Source organism: Saccopteryx leptura, chromosome 5 (genome assembly GCF_036850995.1).
Source record: "Saccopteryx leptura isolate mSacLep1 chromosome 5, mSacLep1_pri_phased_curated, whole genome shotgun sequence".
NCBI lineage: Eukaryota > Metazoa > Chordata > Mammalia > Chiroptera > Emballonuridae > Saccopteryx > Saccopteryx leptura.
In genome coordinates this window covers 159,785,912-159,804,595 of record NC_089507.1, presented here as the reverse complement: position 1 = coordinate 159,804,595, position 18,684 = coordinate 159,785,912, and the positions used below count along the sequence as shown (strand labels likewise).

The 18,684-nt window shown below is 45.5% G+C and overlaps 1 protein-coding gene across 1 annotated transcript in view; it reads right to left on the bottom strand.

Moving 5' to 3' along the window:
- UBXN2A (UBX domain protein 2A) overlaps positions 1–17,292 on the bottom strand; it is a 43,884-nt gene extending 26,592 nt beyond the window's left edge. Inside the window, exons 1-2 of the mRNA XM_066386311.1 lie at positions 16,568–17,292; positions 580–631 (exon numbers count right to left, since the gene is read on the bottom strand). Of these exons, the coding sequence (XP_066242408.1) occupies positions 580–617 (38 nt within the window). The 5' untranslated portion in view covers positions 618–631; positions 16,568–17,292. The remainder of the gene's footprint in view (positions 1–579; positions 632–16,567) is intronic.
- Between the last annotated feature and the right edge of the window lie 1,392 nt (positions 17,293–18,684).

Below are 18,684 nucleotides of genomic sequence, written 5' to 3'. Positions count from 1 at the left end.
CTCTGTCTCTCTTCCCCTTCCGAAGCTAAGGCTCCATTGTAGCAAAGTTGGCCCGGGCGCTGAGGATGGCTCTGTGGCCTCTGCCTCAGGCACTAGAATGGCTCTGGTTGCAACAGAGCAACGCCCCAGATGGGCAGAGCATCGCCCCCTGGTGGGCATGCCGGGTGGAACCCGGTCGGGCGCATGCGGGAGTCTGTCTGACTGCCTCCCCGTTTCCAACTTTGGATAGAGTGTTGGACTGGGATGCAGAGAACCCAGGTTCGAGACTGGAGGTCGCCAGCTTGAGTGTGGGCTCATCTGGTTTGAGCAAAAGCTCACCAGCTTGGACCCAAGGTCACTGGCTCAAGCAAGGGGTTACTCAATCTGCTGTAGCCCCACGGTCAAGGCACATATGAGAAAGCAATCAATGAACAACTAAGGTGTTGCAACGAAAAACTAATGATTGATGCTTCTCATCTCTCTCTATTCCTGTCTGTCTGTCCCTGTCTACCCCTCTCTCTGACTCTCTCTCTGTCCCTGTTAAAAAAAAAAAAAAAAGGCATTAATAACAAAGGAACTTCATAGACTGAGTTCACTTACCATTCTTTTATACTTTCAACATTATCGACTTCTTTCATTCTCTTCTGCTTTACTATAAAGGTAAAAAAATATATAAAGTTGCAAATTTAGTATTTTAAAGTAACACTAAAGGGTCTTAATAACAAGTGACCAAACCCAAAGCTGTCACTGGAATACACAGTAAAATTACTGTGTTTTAAACTCAAATAATTCCTGTGTGGTGTTGCCACCAACTTGATAGTCAATTCAGTTAATTTGCTTTGTGTAAAATACTTATATGGTTCCAAAGTTAACCTAAAAAACAAGATATATTCAGAGGAATCAGCTCCCATCCTTGCTACTTCTATCCTGTCCTCTCTCTCCCAACTTATGGGTAACCGTACTTTAAAATTTTTTTTTCTAATGTAAGCAAATATTCATGTCCACCTCTTTCTTACATAGAGTAGCAGCACACAAATGTGCTATGTGAAGACAAGCAGAGACAATAGTTTTGAATTGTCTGCCTATTGCAAAATTAAAATTGAGTTTGTAAAATTCAAGTTAGGGCCCTGGCCAGGTAGCTCAATTAGTTAGAACATCATCCAGATATGCTAAGGTGGGGGTTCCCTCCCTGGTCAGGGCACATACAAGAATCAACCAATGAGGCCCTGGCTGGGTAGCTTAGTTAGAGGGAGTGTCATCTGACATGCTAAGGCTGCAGTTTCGATCCCAGTCAGACCACATGCAAGAATCAACCAATGATAGCATGAATGAGTTGAAGAATGAAATCAATGTTTCTCTCTGTCTCTCTCTCCCTTCCTCTCTAAAAATCAATACATAAAAAGAATCAACCAATGAATGTATGAATAAATGGAACAACAAATCGATGTTTCTGACTCTTTCCCTTCTCCTCTCTCTAAAAAAAAAAAATCAATAAATAAAAATTAAAAATTCAATTTAGGAGCCCTGGCTGGTGGTGCATGTATAGAGTATAGAGGGTCGTTTCGGAGCACCAAGGCCACCAGTTTGATCCTGGGGTTTCTGATCCTCAGGGAACTGGCTTGATCCTGGGGTTGCTGGCTTGGCCCCAAGGTTGCTAATTCAATATACTTTGGTTTCTCTTCAGATCGCATAAATCTTTTGCCTTTTACCAATGTTGCTAATTTGAGCCCTACTCAGGGTGTGAATGAGAAGCAATTAATGGGTGCACAACTAAGGGTAGCAATGAGTTGATGCTTCTCTCTCTCTCCCCCTTCCTCTCTTTCTCTTCCCCTTCCCCTTCTTCCTTTCTCTCAAATCAATGGAAAAAAATTCAAGTTAGGAAAAATCAGGTCTGTTTTTTATCTAATCTGGGATGTCTGATTATTTAACTAAGAAAAACACAACCAAACTGATTATGGAGAGAAAGAAAAAAAAGAAATCAAGCCTGACCAGGTGGTGGTACAGTGGATAGTGAGTTGACCTGGGATAATGAGGACCCAGGTTTGAAACTCCAAGGTCGCCGGCTTGACCACAGGCTCACCAGGTTGAGTGCAGGGTCTCCGGCTTGAGTGGGATCACAGACATGACCTGAGATCACTGACATGACCCCATGGTTGCTGGCCTGAGCCCAAAGGTCACTGGCTTGAAGCCTAAGGTCGCTGGCTTGAGCAAGGGGACACTAGCTGGACTGAGTCCCCTACTCCCCCCCCCCCCTGGCCCTGGTCAAGGAATGTATGAGAAGCAATCAATGAACAACTAAAAGTGCTGCATTTACAAGTTGATGCTTCTCATCATCTCTCTCCCTTCCTGTCTGTCTTCCTCACAAAAAAAAAATAAAATAAAAAATAAAAAATCAATGACTTTTTAATGTTTTAAAATTAAATAAGCTATAAAAAATATTAGAGTGTACTGCTTTAGTAAACCTATATGTTAGTTTTAATTCATGACTATACTTTTAAAAGTCATCCCCAAACCAGATTACAACTTTTTATATGTGCTTAAAACAATATAGTTAAGAATGTTAACATTGGGTCATGATAGATTGTTTATGATATGAAGGTCCCAGAGATTATACTACAGCTTAAAAAAAAAAGAAAAACACTCACCCAAAAAGAGACAGAATCAAGCTAGATTTTTACAAAATCAAGCTAGATTTTTACAAAATCAAGCTAGATTTTTACAAAATCAAGCTAGATTTTTATAAAGCATTAAAAATGTTTCAACTTTCAAACAGAGTGTATCAAATAAGAATATGTTTTTTAAATTCTCTCTAGAGAGTGCATATACAGAAAGCAAATACAGTACTGCTAATGTAAGTCTTAAGTGTATTTTAATAGAAAGCAGACCTCAGGCACGGCTCCTGAAGGTCCACCAGATCCATCCCAAAGCCATGAAAACCAGGAAAAAAATGGGGACTAAAAGTAGTCTACTGGCCCCACTTAAAAAATCTCCAAAGGATCTTGAGGTGAAGTTAATCTGGGTAAGCGAGCCTCCAGGGGCAGCTTTCACCGGATAAAATCAAAGTCTGACTGGTCTCAGGTCCTGACTCCTATTCCAGTTCCCACTGCTAATGGAGCTTGGCCCATAGCCACAGCCTGTTTGGCTGGAGCACTAATTCCCATGTAGCCTCTGTTTTGCTAGGAAGTCAAGTAGAACATTGGAGTCTGCTCTGGAAAATATTCTATCCTTGGAAATTGTTTTAAATACCTTTATTGTAAAAATAAATAAATAAATAAATAAATACCTTTATTGTTTTTATTATGACTCGAATATAAACTGATGGTAAATTTATTTCTTCGTATATTCATGAGACAACTGTGGGCAATTCTGAGAAACTAGGTGAAACTACCAGGAAGAAAAAAGGAAGGAAATTCAAAAGGGCAGAGGGGCCTGACCAGGCAGTGGAGCAGTGGATAGGGCATCAGCCTGGGATGCTGAGGATGCAGGTTCGAAACCTTGAGGTCGCAGGCTTGTGCATGGGCTCACCAGCGTGAGTGTGGGCTCACCGGCTTGAGTGTGGGATCATAGAGAGGACCCCATGGTCACTGGCTCAGCTGGAGCCCCCAGTCAAGGCACATATAAGAAAGCCATCAATGAACAACTAAGGTGCCGCAATAAAGAATTGATGCTAGCCCTGGCCGGTTGGCTCAGCGGTAGAGCGTTGGCCTAGCGTGCGGAGGACCCGGGTTCGATTCCCGGCCAGGGCACATAGGAGAAGCGCCCATTTGCTTCTCCACCCCTCCGCCGCGCTTTCCTCTCTGTCTCTCTCTTCCCCTCCCGCAGCCAAGGCTCCACTGGAGCAAAGATGGCCCAGGCACTGGGGATGGCTCTGTGGCCTCTGCCCCAGGCGCTAGAGTGGCTCTGGTCGCAACATGGCGACGCCCAGGATGGGCAGAGCATCGCCCCCTGGTGGGCAGAGTGTCGCCCCATGGTGGGCGTGCCGGGTGGATCCCGGTCGGGCGCATGCGGGAGTCTGTCTGACTGTCTCTCCCTGTTTCCAGCTTCAGAAAAACGCAAAAAAAAAAAAAAAAAAAAAAAAGAATTGATGCTTCATATCTCTCTCCCTTCCTGTCTGCCTGTCCCTGTCTTCCCCCCATCTCTTTAGAAAAAAAAGGGGGAGCCTGACTGGCTAGCTCAGTGGTAGAGCATCGGCCTGGCGTGTGAAAGTTCTGGGTTCGATTCCTGGTCAGGGTACACAGGAGAAGCGCCCATCTGCTTCTCCACCTCTCCCCCTCTACTTTCTCTCTGTCTCTCTCTTCCCCTCCCACAGCCAAGGCTCCACTGGAGCAAAGATGGCCCGGGCGCTGAGGATGGCTCAGTGGCATCTGCCTCAGGCGCTAGAATGGCTCAGGTTGCAACAAAGCAGTGCCCTGGATGGGCAGAGCATCACCCCCTCCCTGGTGGGCATGCCGGGTGGATCCAGGTTGAATCCCGGTTTGGAGCATGCAGGGGTCTATCTCTCTGCCTCCCCGTTTCTCACTTCAGAAAAAAAAAAAAAATACAAAAAATAAAAATAAAAATAAATAAATGAAAAGAGGGGATTGAGGACTGAGTAGGGAGCACAGGTGGGGAACATCATCTTTAACAGCATCCTGAGCAATAACTTCAGACTCTACCTTTTAGCTACAGGGTAAAGTAGCAGTCATTAAAGCCACACTGTCTCTTTAAACTGTGTATATTACTTCGATAAAAAGTTTAAAAACCAGCCTGACCTGTGGTGGCGCATCGACCTGGAAATGCTGAGGTCGCAGGTTCGAAACCCTGGGCTTGCCTAGTCAAGGCACATATGGGAGTTGATGCTTCCAGCTCCTCCCCCCCCCCCTCTCTCTCTGTCTCTCTCTCCCTCCCTTTCTCTCTCCTCTCTAAAAATGAATAAATAAAATTTAAAAAGTTTAAAAACCAGAAAACAAATCAAAAATATATTTAGAAAACCAGAATTTCGTGTTCACTAGTATTTTCTTCTAAGACTTTGTCCTTCCAATCTCATAATTTCTGAAACTATTTAATTGCTTGCCTTTAAAAACTGCTTCGCACCTGGCCTGCGGTGGTGCAGTGAAGAAAGCGTTGACCTAGAACACTGAGGTTGCCAGTTTGAAACCCTGGGCTTGCCTGGTCAAGGCACATATGGGAGTTGATGCTTCCAGCTCCTCCTCCTTCTCTCTCTTTCTCACTCTCCTGTCTCTCTAAAAATGAATAAAAATCTACAAAATAAATCATTAAAAAAAACCTGCTTCTCTTTCAAACATACACAAAATAGAGAAAAATATAAACATCCATCCGTACCATTCATATTCAGAAAAATTTACATTTTGACTTATTTGCTTCTTTTAGTTTACTTAAGAAATAAAACATGGCCTGACCAGGCGGTGGCGCAGTGGATAGAGTGTCGGACTGGGATGCCAAGGACCCGGGTTCAAGACCTCGAAGTCGCCAGCTTGAGTGCGGGCTCATCTGGTTTGAGGAAAAGCCCACCAGCTTGAACCCAAGGTCGCTGGCTCCAACAAGGGGTTACTTGGTCTGCTGAAGGCCCGCGGTCAAGGCACATATGAGAAAGCAATCAATGAACAACTAAGGTGTTGCAACGCGCAATGAAAGACTAATGATTGATGCTTCTCATCTCTCTCCGTTCCTGTCTGTCTGTCCCTGTCTATCCCTCTCTCTGACTCACTCTGTCTCTGTAAAAAAATAAATAAATAAAAAAAAATTTAAAACAAAAAAAAAGTTAAAAAAAAAAAAAGAAATAAAACATAGCCTGACCGGGCGGTGGCGCAGTGGATAGAGCGTCGGACTGGGATGCTGAAGACCCAGGTTCGAGACCCCGAGGTCGCCAGCTTGAGTGAGGGCTCATCTGGTTTGAGCAAAAGCTCACCAGCTTGAGCCCAAGGTCACTGGCTTGAGCAAGGCATTCCTCAGTCTGCTGAAGGCCCGTGGTCAAGGCACATATGAGAAGGCAATCAATGAACAATTAAGGTGTCGCAATGCGCAACAAAAAACTAATGATTGATGCTTCTCATCTCTCTGTTCCTGTCTGTCCCTGTCTATCCCTCTCTCTGACTCTCTGTCTCTGTAAAAAAATAAAAAATAAAAAAACCCAAAAAAAACATGACAACTGAATTACTATTTTATTTAATATTTAATAGTACTTAATATTTAAATAAAGTATTAATATTTAATACAAAGATATTCATTAAATGGTATGCCTTAATATGTGTACCTTATTGCATATTAATTATACCTAAGATTTATTTGTTTTTAAGTGAGAGGAGGGGAGGTAGGGAATCAGACTCCTGCATCCGCCCGACCAGGATCCATTCAGCAACCCCGGTCCCGGATGCTTGAATCAACTGAGCTATCCAGCACCTGGGGTCGATGCTCGAACCTGTCAAGCCACTGGCTGAGAGAAAGGGAGGGGAAGAGAAGCAGATGGTTGCTTCTCCTGTGTGTTCTGACCAGGGATCAAGCCCAGGACGTCCATACACCAGGCTGACGCTCTATCCACTGAGCCAACTGGCCAGGGCAAGTAAAGTTTTTTCAAAAATTAAAAAATATATATTTAGCAACTACTGCATACCAGGCATAATTCTAGGATACATACTGAATAAAGCAAAGATCCCAGCACTTGTGGACATTACATTTTGGTGGTGCTGTTTACTTTTATTTCACTTGACATTTTCTAACATTATTTTCAATTACATACTCTAAGATAATCCTTTAGTTTAGATATAATCCTTATTGTTATCATAAACATAACATATTCATTCCACTTCTTGGCACAATTGTAACTATACTTATAGCACTGAAATCCTAATTATCCTTCCAAGTCCCAACCCAAGATCCACTTCTACCCTTAGGGTGAAATAATAAACACTATTAATTCTCCTCTCTTAAAGCATTTGGATTTTTGGCATTTAAATCATATTGTCTGATACTGTTTACTACTGCTTCTGTGTCTTTTTTTTTTTTTTTGTATTTTTCTTTAGTTGGAAACGAGGAGGCAGTCAGACAGACTCCCGCAGGCACCCGACTGGGATCCACCCAGCACGCCCACCAGGGGGCGATGCTCTGCCCATCTGGGGCATCGCTCTGTTGCAACCAGAGCCATTCTAGTGCATGAGGCAGAGGCCACAGAGCCATCCTCAGCGCCTGGGCCAACTTTGCTCCAATGGAGCCTTGACTGCGGGAGGGGAAGAGAGAGACAGAGAGGAAGGAGAGGGGGAGGGGTGGAGAAGCAGATAGGTGCTTCTCCTGTGTGCCCTGGCTGGGAATCAAACCCGGGACTCCTGCACGCCAGGCCAACGCTCTACCTCTGAGCTAACCAGCCAGGGCTGCTTCTGTGTCTTTTAAGGACTTTGTTTATTGATTTGACAGAGAGAGGAAGTAGCAAGGAGGGAGAAGTACCAACTCAAGAGTTGCTTCACTTTAGCTGTTTGCTTGTTGGCTTATCGTGTGTGTCTTAACTGGGCAAGCCCAGGATTATGAACTGGCAACCTCAGTGTTCCAGGCTGATGCCCTATCCACTGTGCCACCACAGGCCAGGCTTTCTCTATTGGAACCAAGATCCTTGAGGACAGGTATCGTGACTTGCACATTTTGTGCTTCTGCCACTGCATAGCAAGTGCAAAGTGTTTGATGATATTTCCCATTAACTGGCTAGAATTTTCTAACAAATTACTAATATTTTCATCATTTCATAGTTAATAGGCTACTGATAAATTGTTTTGCTTGTTTTATGAAAGCAAAAGAGAATGAAGAGAACTTGGTTTCAAACTGACTTGTACTGGAATACTGGTTACATCATTTTTGAGCTGGGTGACCTTTAACATTTTAACTTAATATAAGTCTCAGTTGTCAAACTTGTACATGGAGATAATTATCCTCCTCACAGGGTTGTTTTGAGGACCAAAGGAGATACTGAAAATACAATAATGTTATGCTCCTTTCTCTTTTCTCATCTGTCCATCAGTCTTAAAAGTTTTAATTTTGACATGGTTATAAAATTTTACTTGTGATTTCACTAACAAACTTTTAAAACATTTTATATACTTATTGAACCTCTTACCACTGTGTGCATGGCACTGGTTTAGAATCTATAATAGAATGATCAATAGGACAGACAGCGAGTTTACAGACTAACAAAAAAAAATAAACTAAATTACTAATTTCAAATATGACATAGAAGTAAGAAATTATTTAACATGAATGTAAAGTCACCATTATTTTAGGTATTTCCTATCATAAATTAGTAATATGTAAATGAAACATGTAAAATTTATTTATACCCATTGAGTGAGCTTCCACAATTATCAGTCATGCAACACAAATGAGCCTAAGCCATGTTCTGTACAGCAGAGAATTTACAAAGCTATCTGACAGATATCTAAGTTACCAGCAAGAAGTGGGCCTCAGAATGGACAGAGGAACAGTTTCTTCATTTTGCTTCAGTTTATTTCCAATTAGTACCACCACCATCTTACATTTGTATTGCATATCACAGTTTACCAAACACCTTATCCCACTTACTCCCACAACTGCAGTGATTAACTCAGTCAGGAGACAAAGAGTAGATTGAGATTTTTGGAACATATCCACTAAAAAGAAAATCCAGTCAAAATAGATTAAGTGGGAAAACGAAAAATAAATAGATTAAGTGTGTTTAATGTTTATGTTAGACTTTGAATTGAAACTTTGCATATTACCAATTTTATTTTTATAAACAGATAATACAGACTACATTAAAAAGTTATTTTAGGCCTGACCTGTGGTGGCACAGTGGATAAAGCGTCGACCTGGAAATGCTGAGGTCGCCGGTTTGAAACCCTGGGCTTGCCTGGTCAAGGCACATATGGGAGTTGATGCTTCCTGCTCCTCCTCCCCTTCTCTCTCTGTCTCTCTCCTCTCTCTCTCTCTCTCTCCTTTCTAAAATGAATAAATAAAAATAAAAAACATTTAAAAAAAAAAGTTATTTTAGGCCCTGGCCAGTTGGCTCAGTGGTAGAGCGTCGGCCTGGTGTGCAGGAGTCCCAGGTTTGATTCCCGGCCAGGGCACACAGGAGAAGCGCTCATCTGCTTCTCCACTCCTCCCCTTCTCCTTCCTCTCTGTCTCTCTCTTCCCCTCCCACAGCCAAGGCTCCATTGGAGCAAAGTTGGCCCCGGGCGCTGAGGATGGTTCCATGGCCTCTGCCTCAGGTGCTAGAATGGCTCTGGTTGCAACAGAGCGACACCCCAGATGGGCAAAGCATTGCCCCCTGGTGGGCATGCCGGGTAGATCCTGGTAGGGCGCATGCGGGAGTCTGACTGCCTCCCCATTTCCAACTTCAGAAAATACAAAAAAAAAATAGTAATAAAAAGTTATTTTAGCAAGAGAGAGAGAGAGAGAGAGGGACAGGGACAGACAGAAAGGGAGAGAGATAAGAAGCATCAACTCATAGTTGCAGTACCTCAGTTGTTTTTTTTAAATTTTTTTAAATTTATTTATTCATTTTAGAGAGGAGAGAGAGTGAGAAAAAGAGAGAGAGAGAGAGGAGCAGGAAGCATCAACTCTCATATGCGCCTTGACCAGACAAGTGCAGGGTTTTGAACCAGCAACCTCAGTGTTCCAGGTCGACACTTTATCCACTGTGCCACCACAGGTCAGGCAGTACCTCAGTTGTTCATTGATTGCTTTCTCATATGTGCCTTGACCAAGGGGCTCCAGCAGAGCCAGTGACCCCTTGCCCAAGCCAGCAACTCTGGGCTTCAAGCCAGACACCTTGGGCTCTTGCCAGCGACCATGGGGTCATGTCTATGATTCCAGGCTCAAACCAGAGACCCTGCGCTCAAGCTGGATAATCCTGCACTCAAGCCAGTGAACTCAGGGTTCTGAACCTGGGTACTCAGTGTCCCAGGCCAATGCTCTGTCCACTGCACCACCGCCTGCAGGTCAGGCAGGCTACATTTTTCAAAGGTAAGAATTTGTATCAAGATATCATACCACTGAGTAGGTTATCTTTATGTGGAAGCTATAGTTTCTCCTTAAGGATAAAGCCACTTCTGGCACTGAACACAAAGGAAAAGAAACCATTGGGTCACATTCCCATGTGGAGTTCCTTCACTCAGATCTTCTGTGGAATAGAATTAGGTTTCCAAATGCGAATTATGATAGTGTCAGAATCAGACACTTTAAGACAGTTTATTTGTATATTTCATGAATTCTAGTTTACTATTAAGTAATAAAAAAATAAAACCTTTTGGAAAGTTTCAGCTTATCTTAACTGTCTGGAATCACTGTAAAAAAGAAAATAGCTTTGTGTCTTCTAGAAAAATTGTTTATGAGTGAGTTACATGTTCTGAAGGACTAAAGTGATAGTGACAAAGTAATTTAGATGAGAAAGTCCTAAGGACTGGGTGCAAGCTAGGATTAAAGATGATGGCCCATCAGTTTTTGGCTCTGTTGTTTCATTACTGTAAAGCCAGTATCCAAGGCCAGGGCCACTATCGCAACAGCCACCTGGCCCATTCAGGTTCACATTGGATTCGGACAGTCGGTAAAGAAACAGCAGAGCCAAAAGCTGATGGGCCATAGTCTTTAATTCTAGCTTGCACCCGGCGGGCAAGTAAAAATACACACTGGGCTCCAAAACCCAGTCACACTCAGTGCTCACAAAGCCACTGACTTATCCGAGTTTCCTAGAATCAAAGGTTTCTAGCTCACCAGACTTATTCACCTCTGTTCCCCATCTCCTTTCTTATCCCATATACAAACTCTACACAAACTGGCATCTCACTCAGCACTCCGCCATCTTGGCTGCTTCTCCTGGCCTCCTCCACGTGGCCTTTCTCTGCTCTCCTCTGCTCTCTCTTCTAATGATAATCTCAGGAACCAAGAGTGCAAACTCTCGTTCCGTCCCCATTTTATAGTGTAGAAATCCAAACCCTTAATCCAATATACATAACAGGGAAGTCTCTAATACAAAGTCACTTCTCTGAGGCATGATAGGATTGTATCACCTCACACCAAAAAGGGTGGGACAGGCTTAATCCCAAAACCAAGGCTACAAGGATTCTGCTTGCCCCTAGCCCACCCCAACACACATTAATATCACCTGGGCGACTGCCTCCTCGTTTTATCTTTAACAAAGTGAGCATAATACATTTTATCCGCCCAACAATTACCGACTGTCCGAATCTAATGCGAACCTGCATGGGTCGGGTGGCTATGATAGTGGCCCTGGATACTGGCTTTACAGTTAGAAACCCCAGGTTTGCTCCATCAAGGCACATAAGAGAAACAACTACTACAAGCTAGTGCTTCCCGTTCCTCCCCCACCTTTCTCTCTCTATCCTCTGTCTAAAATCAATCAAGCTAAGAAAAAAAATAATAAAAAGAGAGAGAAAAAACAGAAAAGTCCTCTATAAGTTTTAAAAAATATGCCTGGCCTGTGGTGACACAGTGGATAGAGAGTCAACATGGAATACTGAGGACGCCAGTTCGAAACCCTGGACTCACTTAGTCAAGGCACATGCAACAAGCAGCAAGCAAGCAATAAATAACAAAAGTGAAACAATATACTTCTTGCTTTCCCCCTGTGTAATATCAATAAAATAAAAAAATTAAAAAAAAAAAAAAGTTAGTCACAAATCCTTAACATTGCTTAAGGGGCCCTGCAGCATCTCTCTGGCCCTAACCACTGCCTCCCTTTGTTTTCTACATTCAATCCAATTGCTTTGACCTTTCAGTTCCTGAAATCCTCCCAAGCCTCTGTGAAACCTATTTCCATTGTCTGGTCCTTTCTTGCCTCCTTTGGGAGTCACCTGCACCTATGCATACTTACCCATATCTCAGCTTGAAGATGACTTTCCTAGGGAAAACCTTAATTGATTTCCCTGGCTAGGGTAAGAGCCCCGCCACGCCAAACCCTCACTTGCTCTCACAACTCTACATTCTTCTTTTTTTAGCTTCTATCTAGGTTTGTTGGCATTTACTGTGTGATGATTTGTTTAATATCCGTTTCTCTCAATGACAATGTGTAAAGCCAGCGGCCAGGGCCACCATCACAGCAGCCTGGCCCATGCAGGTTCGCATTGGGTTCCGACAGTCGGTAAAGAAACAATGGAGTCAAAAACTGGTGGGCCATCATCTTTAATCCTAGCTTGCACCCTGCAGGCAAGTAAAAACACACACTGGGCTCCAAAACCCACTCATTCAGTGCTCACAAAGCTACTGACTTATCCGAGTTTCCTAGATTCAAAGATTTCTAGCTCACCAGACTTATTCACCTCTGTTCCCCATCACCTTCCTTCTCCCAGATACAAACTCTGTACAAACTGGCTTCTCACTCAACACTCCGCCATCTTGGCTGCTTCTCCTGGCCTACTCCATGTGGCCTCTCTCTGCTCTGCTCTCTAATGCCTATCTCAGGAACTAAGAGCGCAAGCTCCCGTTCTGCCCTCATTTTATAGTGTAGAAATCAAAACCTTTAATCCAATATACAAAATAGAGAAGTCTCTAATACAAAGTCACTTATCTGGGGCATGATGGGATTGCACCACCCCATATCAAAAAGGGTGGGAAAGGCTTAGTCCTAAAACCAAGCCCCAGGCTACAAGCATCTTGCCCGCCCCCAACACACATTAATATCACCTGGGGCGATGGGCTTCCATGTGGGCAGCACCATCTTTAACAAAGTGAGCATAATATATTTTATCTGCCCAACACAATGTAAAGACCTTAAAGGCAAAATCTATAGTGGATGCCTGACCTGTGGTGGCTCAGTGGATCGAAACCCTGGGCTTGCCTGGTCAAGGCACATATGGGAGTTGATGCTTCCAGCTCCTCCTCCCCTTCTCTCTCTCTGTCTCTCCTCTCTCTTTCTCTGTCTCTCCCTCTCCTCTCTAAAATGAATAAATAAATAAATAAATTTTTAAAAATTAAAAAAAAATCTATAGTGGTTGCCATCACAATGTTAATAGTGAACAGTGAAGTTAGACCTCCTTGAGTTTGGCTGAGAAAGAATTGAGAGCCAAGAACTCTATAAGAGAAAATTAATTTAGAATGTTGCAGAGGTAGAAGTGAGCCAGCTGGGCTGCATGGACTCAGTAAAACGTTACAGAGGCAAAAGAGGGCCTCTGGAGCTTAGGAGAGAGAAAGCAAGGGTACACACCTTGTGGAAAGAAAGGGGAAAGAAAAGGCTCGGGGGAGTGCTTGTGAGAGTGAGAGAGAGAGAGAAAGACAGAAAGGGAGCTAGAACACCTGAAGAAAGAAGGGTGTGCTCAAGACACAGGCTGGGTTCTTCCTCTTAAGGGTTTTAATCTGTTTTCCAAAGGGGAAGATTTTAGGGAAGGTCTTGGGAGGATCTCAATAGAATATTCATCAGCTTTTCCAAGTGAGTCCCTTTCAAAGTCCTAGAGCAGGGGTCCCCAAACTACGGCCCGCGGGCCCATGCGGCCCCCTGAGGCCATTTATCCGGCCCCCTTCTGGAAGGGGCACCTCTTTCATTGGTGGTGAGAGGAGCATAGTTCCCATTGAAATACTAGTCAGTTTGTTGATTTAAATTTACTTGTTCTTTATTTTAAATATTGTATTTGTTCCTGTTTTGTTTTTTACTTTAAAATAAGATATGTGCAGTGTGCATAGGGATTTGTTCATAGTTTTTTTTATAGTCCGGCCCTCCAACGGTCTGAGGGACAGTGAACTGGCCCCCTGTGTAAAAAGTTTGGGGACCCCTGTCCTAGAGGTACCGATTGGTCACCGCTAGTGTAGGGGTCATCAGCCATTGCAGTTTTTCTGGGCCTGGAGTTTATTTTTTTCAAGATTTTATTTATTCAATTTTCAGAGAGGAGAGAGAGAGAGAGAGAGAGAGAGAGAGAGAGAGAGAGAGAACGGAGGGGAGGAGCAGGAAGCATCAACTCCCAAATGTGCCTTGACCAGGCAAGCCCAGGGTATCGAGAAGGCGACCTCAGCGTTCCAGGTCGACGCTTTATTCCACTGCGCCACCACAGGTCAGGCTGAGCCTGGAGTTTAAACACAACTAAGGCCTAAATGTTATCTCTTGATACTTTAGCGGGGTTGCTCTGTCCTGACTCTACCTTTAAAACTGCTGAGAGTGAGAAGCCCACAATTTTTATACTTTTAGGCAGAATTAGAGATCCCCTGTACCTTATATTTTAAGGTGTTATCCCCAACTACAGCAAAGCAAGTGTTGGGGCTAAGTCATTAGAAATACTTTGAGCCTGACCAGGTGATGGTGCAGTGGATAGAGTGTCGGACTGGGATGTGGAAGGACCCAGGTTCAAGAACCCGAGGTCGCCAGTTTAAGCGCGGGCTCATCTGGTTTGAGCAGAGCTCATCAGCTTGAGCCCAAGGTCGCTGACTTAAGCAAGGGGTTACACTCGGTCTGCTGACGGCCCGTGGTCAAGGAATATATGAGAAAGCAATCAATGAACAACTAAGGTGTTGCAAGCACAATGAAAGACTAATGATTGGCCCTGGCCGGTTGGCTCAGCGGTAGAGCGTTGGCCTGGCGTGCGGGGGACCCGGGTTCAATTCCCGGCCAGGGCACATAGGAGAAGCGCCCATTTGCTTCTCCACCCCCCTCCCTTCCTCTCTGTCTCTCTCTTCTCCTCCCGCAGCCAAGGCTCCATTGGAGCAAAGATGGCCCGGGTGCTGGAGGTGGCTCCTTGGCCTCTGCCCCAGGCGCTAGAGTGGCTCTGGTCGAGGCAGAGCAACTCCCCGGAGGGGCAGAGCATTGCCCCCTGGTGGGCAGAGAATCTGCCCCTGGTGGGCGTGCCGGGTGGATCCCCGTCGGGCGCATGCGGGAGTCTGTCTGACTGTCTCTCCCCGTTTCCAGCTTCAGGAAAAAAAAAAAGACTAATGATTGATGCTTCTTATCTCTCTACATTCCTGTCTGTCCCTATCTATCCCTCTCTCTATAAAGAAATAAAAATAAATTAAAAAAACTAAGCCTCAGGGTATAATGACCCTGCCTGCTAACAGCCTGTCCCCACACCCAATGCAAACTATAAGCTAGCAAACATATATATCATATTTACAAACTTATTTGACCAACATTAAGTAATTAAAGTATGCATGTAAAGTATTTACCACAGTGCAGGTCTAGGAGTAAATGGTCAATAAGGAGTAATGTCTGTTAATACTGTATTCTGCCTGTATCATTATTATTTGGGTACTTAATCACTTACTTCATTTTGCACACAATTCTCCCTTATTTTTAGATACAACCAGTGCCTACCACTAACAATAACTGTTTCACATAGATGCTCAATATTCATTGAATTAAACTGGATTTTAAGTCAATATGACTTTCAGCATGTTTATATAGAAGACACAAAATCAACACAACTTTAAGTTTGTCCTATTAAAACTAAACTATAATTTAAAAACTTAGAAACACTCCCAAAACACACTTGAGCCATGACTATGAAATAAGGAAGTTGATTTTCTTGTTGCGTACACAATCTGCCACACTTGACAGTTCCACAGTGACAACCATAGAGACTGTCAGTTTCCTATCTTTATTTTCAACAATCTCAAATTATGTACGAAGGGACCAATATAGAAAACCGCACTGATGTTCATTATTGCTGAGAAGCAATAAACTGCGAGTAAAAAGAAAAACAGACACACTTAAAAAAGAAATTAAGGGCCCTGGCCCGTTGGCTCAGTGGTACAGCGTCGGCCTGGCGTGCAGGAGTCGCGGGTTCAATTCCTGGCCAGGGCACACAGGAGAGGCGCCCATCTGCTTTTCCACCCCTCCCCCTCTCCTTCCTCTCTGTCCCTCTCTTCCTCTCCCGCAGCCAAGGCTCCATTGGAGCTAAGATGGCCCGGGCGCTGGGGATGGCTCTGTGGCCTCTGCCTCAGGCGCTAGAATGGCTCTGGTTGTAACAGAGCGACGCCCCAGAGGAGCAGAGCATCGCCCCCTGGTGGGCAGAGCGTCGCCCCCTGGTGGGCGTGCCGGGTGGATCCTGGTCGGGCGCATGCGGGAGTCTGTCTTTTCTGCCTCCTCGTTTCCAGCTTCAGAAAAAAAAAATACAAAAAAAAAAAAAAAAGAAATTAAGTATAAAAGCAGCGAACACGAAACCTGCAAAAGTCAAGTGAGTTGTGGGAGCCTAGTAATGAAGTTAACTAAGAAATGTCGATCCAAAACAGGTGCTGTGGAGTTCATGCTGTGCTTCCGCACCTCCCCTTTGGAAATGGGCACGTTCTGACAGCACAGTTGGAAGTTTCCGAGCGTCCTCGGAAGGAGCAGACCAGGGGCGGGGCTCTGGCAGAGTCCGCGCTCGGGAGCAGTCAGCCCGCGGTCCAGATCCACGGCTTCCTGGGGCTGGGCCGGAGCTTCGGCCCGCCGCCGCCCGATGGCGCCCTTTCGGGGTCGCAGACAGGGGTCCGAAACCGTTCTGGGACCCGGTTCACCGAGACAAAGACGAGCGCGGCAGCACGGCCCGACCCGACCGTCCTCATCGCCCCTCCCGCGAAACGCCGGCCCCAGCCCGGCAGCGAACGGACCGCCCAGCCCCGCACCCAGCCGAGAGCGGGGCGGCCCCGGGACACTCACCTCCGGGCGTGGCCGCTGGAGGGGGCCGCGCCGTGTTGTCCCCTCCCGGCTCCGTCCTCAGCGCGCTCGGGGCCGCGGGCGCCGCCGCCGCCAGACTGGAGCTCCTCAGAGCCCGAGCACCGAAGCGCCCAGACCTCCTGCGCCTGCGGGACCCGGCTGCCTTCCCCTGTGACCGCCGCCCGAGGCTGGCGGGCGCGCGCAGAACCGGCTCTGCGCAGACCCGAGGGCGCGCGTGGGGGCGGGGCTGGCGGCGTGAGCGTCTGGCCTCGGGGTTCCCAGCTCCATGGCCGTCACCCGCGTCCCGCCGCTAAGCGCGACTGCTGGAGGCCTCTGTACCCCGCACAGCAGGGAGCTGGGTGTGCGCTCACCTGAGCATCCAGCGTCTCCTTCCCCGCTGTACTTCTTCAGCCTTTGACCGACTTGGTGGAGAGATTTCCTTTCATTCTGACAATGTTGAACTTAAACCTGAACCCTGGAAATGCTGAACTTGAATCTGAGCCCTGAGATTGTGGAAAGCGACAGTTAAGGAAATCCTCCTACTTCTGTGTGTTCCTGAAACGGTTTACACTCAGCAAACCATCTTCCCCATGTGATTTAGATGTGACTCAGGGATGCCCCTTTGTTTACCTATGACAAGGTCAGACACAAACACTTCAACTTCCCATTCTTTTTGCCTCGTACATGATTCGCTGAACTGATCATACTCATTAACCAGTGTGGACAAAACACAGGCTACCTAGACTTGACCAAACTTTTGTTAAGCTTCTCTCCTTTCTCCAGCCCCCTAAACTTTGACCCAACCCTCAACCTGAGCCAGCATACAGCTTCTTATCTGCCAATCCTGAAAATAGGCTGACTTCCTTGTAAAATATTCGCTAATCTGAGGTGTAATTAATCACTGCTACCTCCAGCCGTTCGTCCCACTTTTCCACAACCTGTTCTTTATAGCCTTTGTTCCCTGTAAAAAAAAATATGCCCAGGCCCTGGCTGGTTGGCTCAGCGGTAGAGCGTCGGCCTGGCGTGCAGGTGTCCCGGGTTCGATTTCCAGCCAGGGCACACAGGAGAAGCGCCCATCTGCTTCTCCACCCCTCCCCCTCTCCTTCCTCTCTGTCTCTCTCTTCCCCTCCTGCAGCCGAGGCTCCATTGGAGCGGGATGGCCCGGGCACGGGGGATGGCCCGGGCACGGGGGATGGCTCTGTGGCCTCTGCCTCAGGCGCTAGAATGGCTCTGGATGCAACAGAGCTACGCCCCAGATGGGCAAAGCATCACCCCCTGGTGGGCATGCCGGGTGGATCTCGGTTGGGCGCATGTGGGAGTCTGTCTGACTGCCTCCCCGTTTCCAGCTTCGGAAAAATGAAAAAAAAAAAAAAAATATATATATATATATATATGCCCAACAGACCTTGGAGACAGTTGCAGATCTTGTGCGTGGTCAGAGTTCCCCTATAGCATTAATCATGCCCTTATACCACACAGCCCACTGCAATAGTCCCTTTCTTCTTGGAATAATCTCTTACAATGAAATGTCTTTACCTAAAGCTAGTTTTTTGTTTTTTTTTATTTGACAGTCGAATATTTTCCCTATAGTAATTGCCCTGCTACCTTATTGAAATAAAATAGTCTCTATCCCCTCAGTTGCAATAATTTTTCAAAATAAAATCTCACTTCCCTATATCCCAGTTTGTTTTTTACTTGAGAATTTTTAGTGCCAGGGTTCAAAATGAGATTGGGCCTCACTTACAGACCCCTGCATCCTCACCCAGGTAAAGGTACCTCATGAATCTTTTGAAATCCTATTCAATTGATTCTGGGATCCTGTGGTGAGTGCTACTTTCAAACCAGTGCTCCAGAAATCCTGTCTGTTGAAGCCTGTGCTAAGGAGTTACTTTGACTCCTTTGGGCAAAGAGATTTTCATTAGTTTCTTATGAGTCCTATTTTCTTTTCCTTCCTTCCTTTCTTCCTCCCCTCCCTCCCTCCTTCCTTCCTTCCTTTTTTTCTCCCTCCCTCTCTTCCTTCCTTTTTTTTTCTATCCTTTATATAAAGCTAGTAGGCACAGCCACTATCACAGCAGCCTGGCCCACGCAGGTTCTCATTGGATTCGGACAGTCGGTAAAGA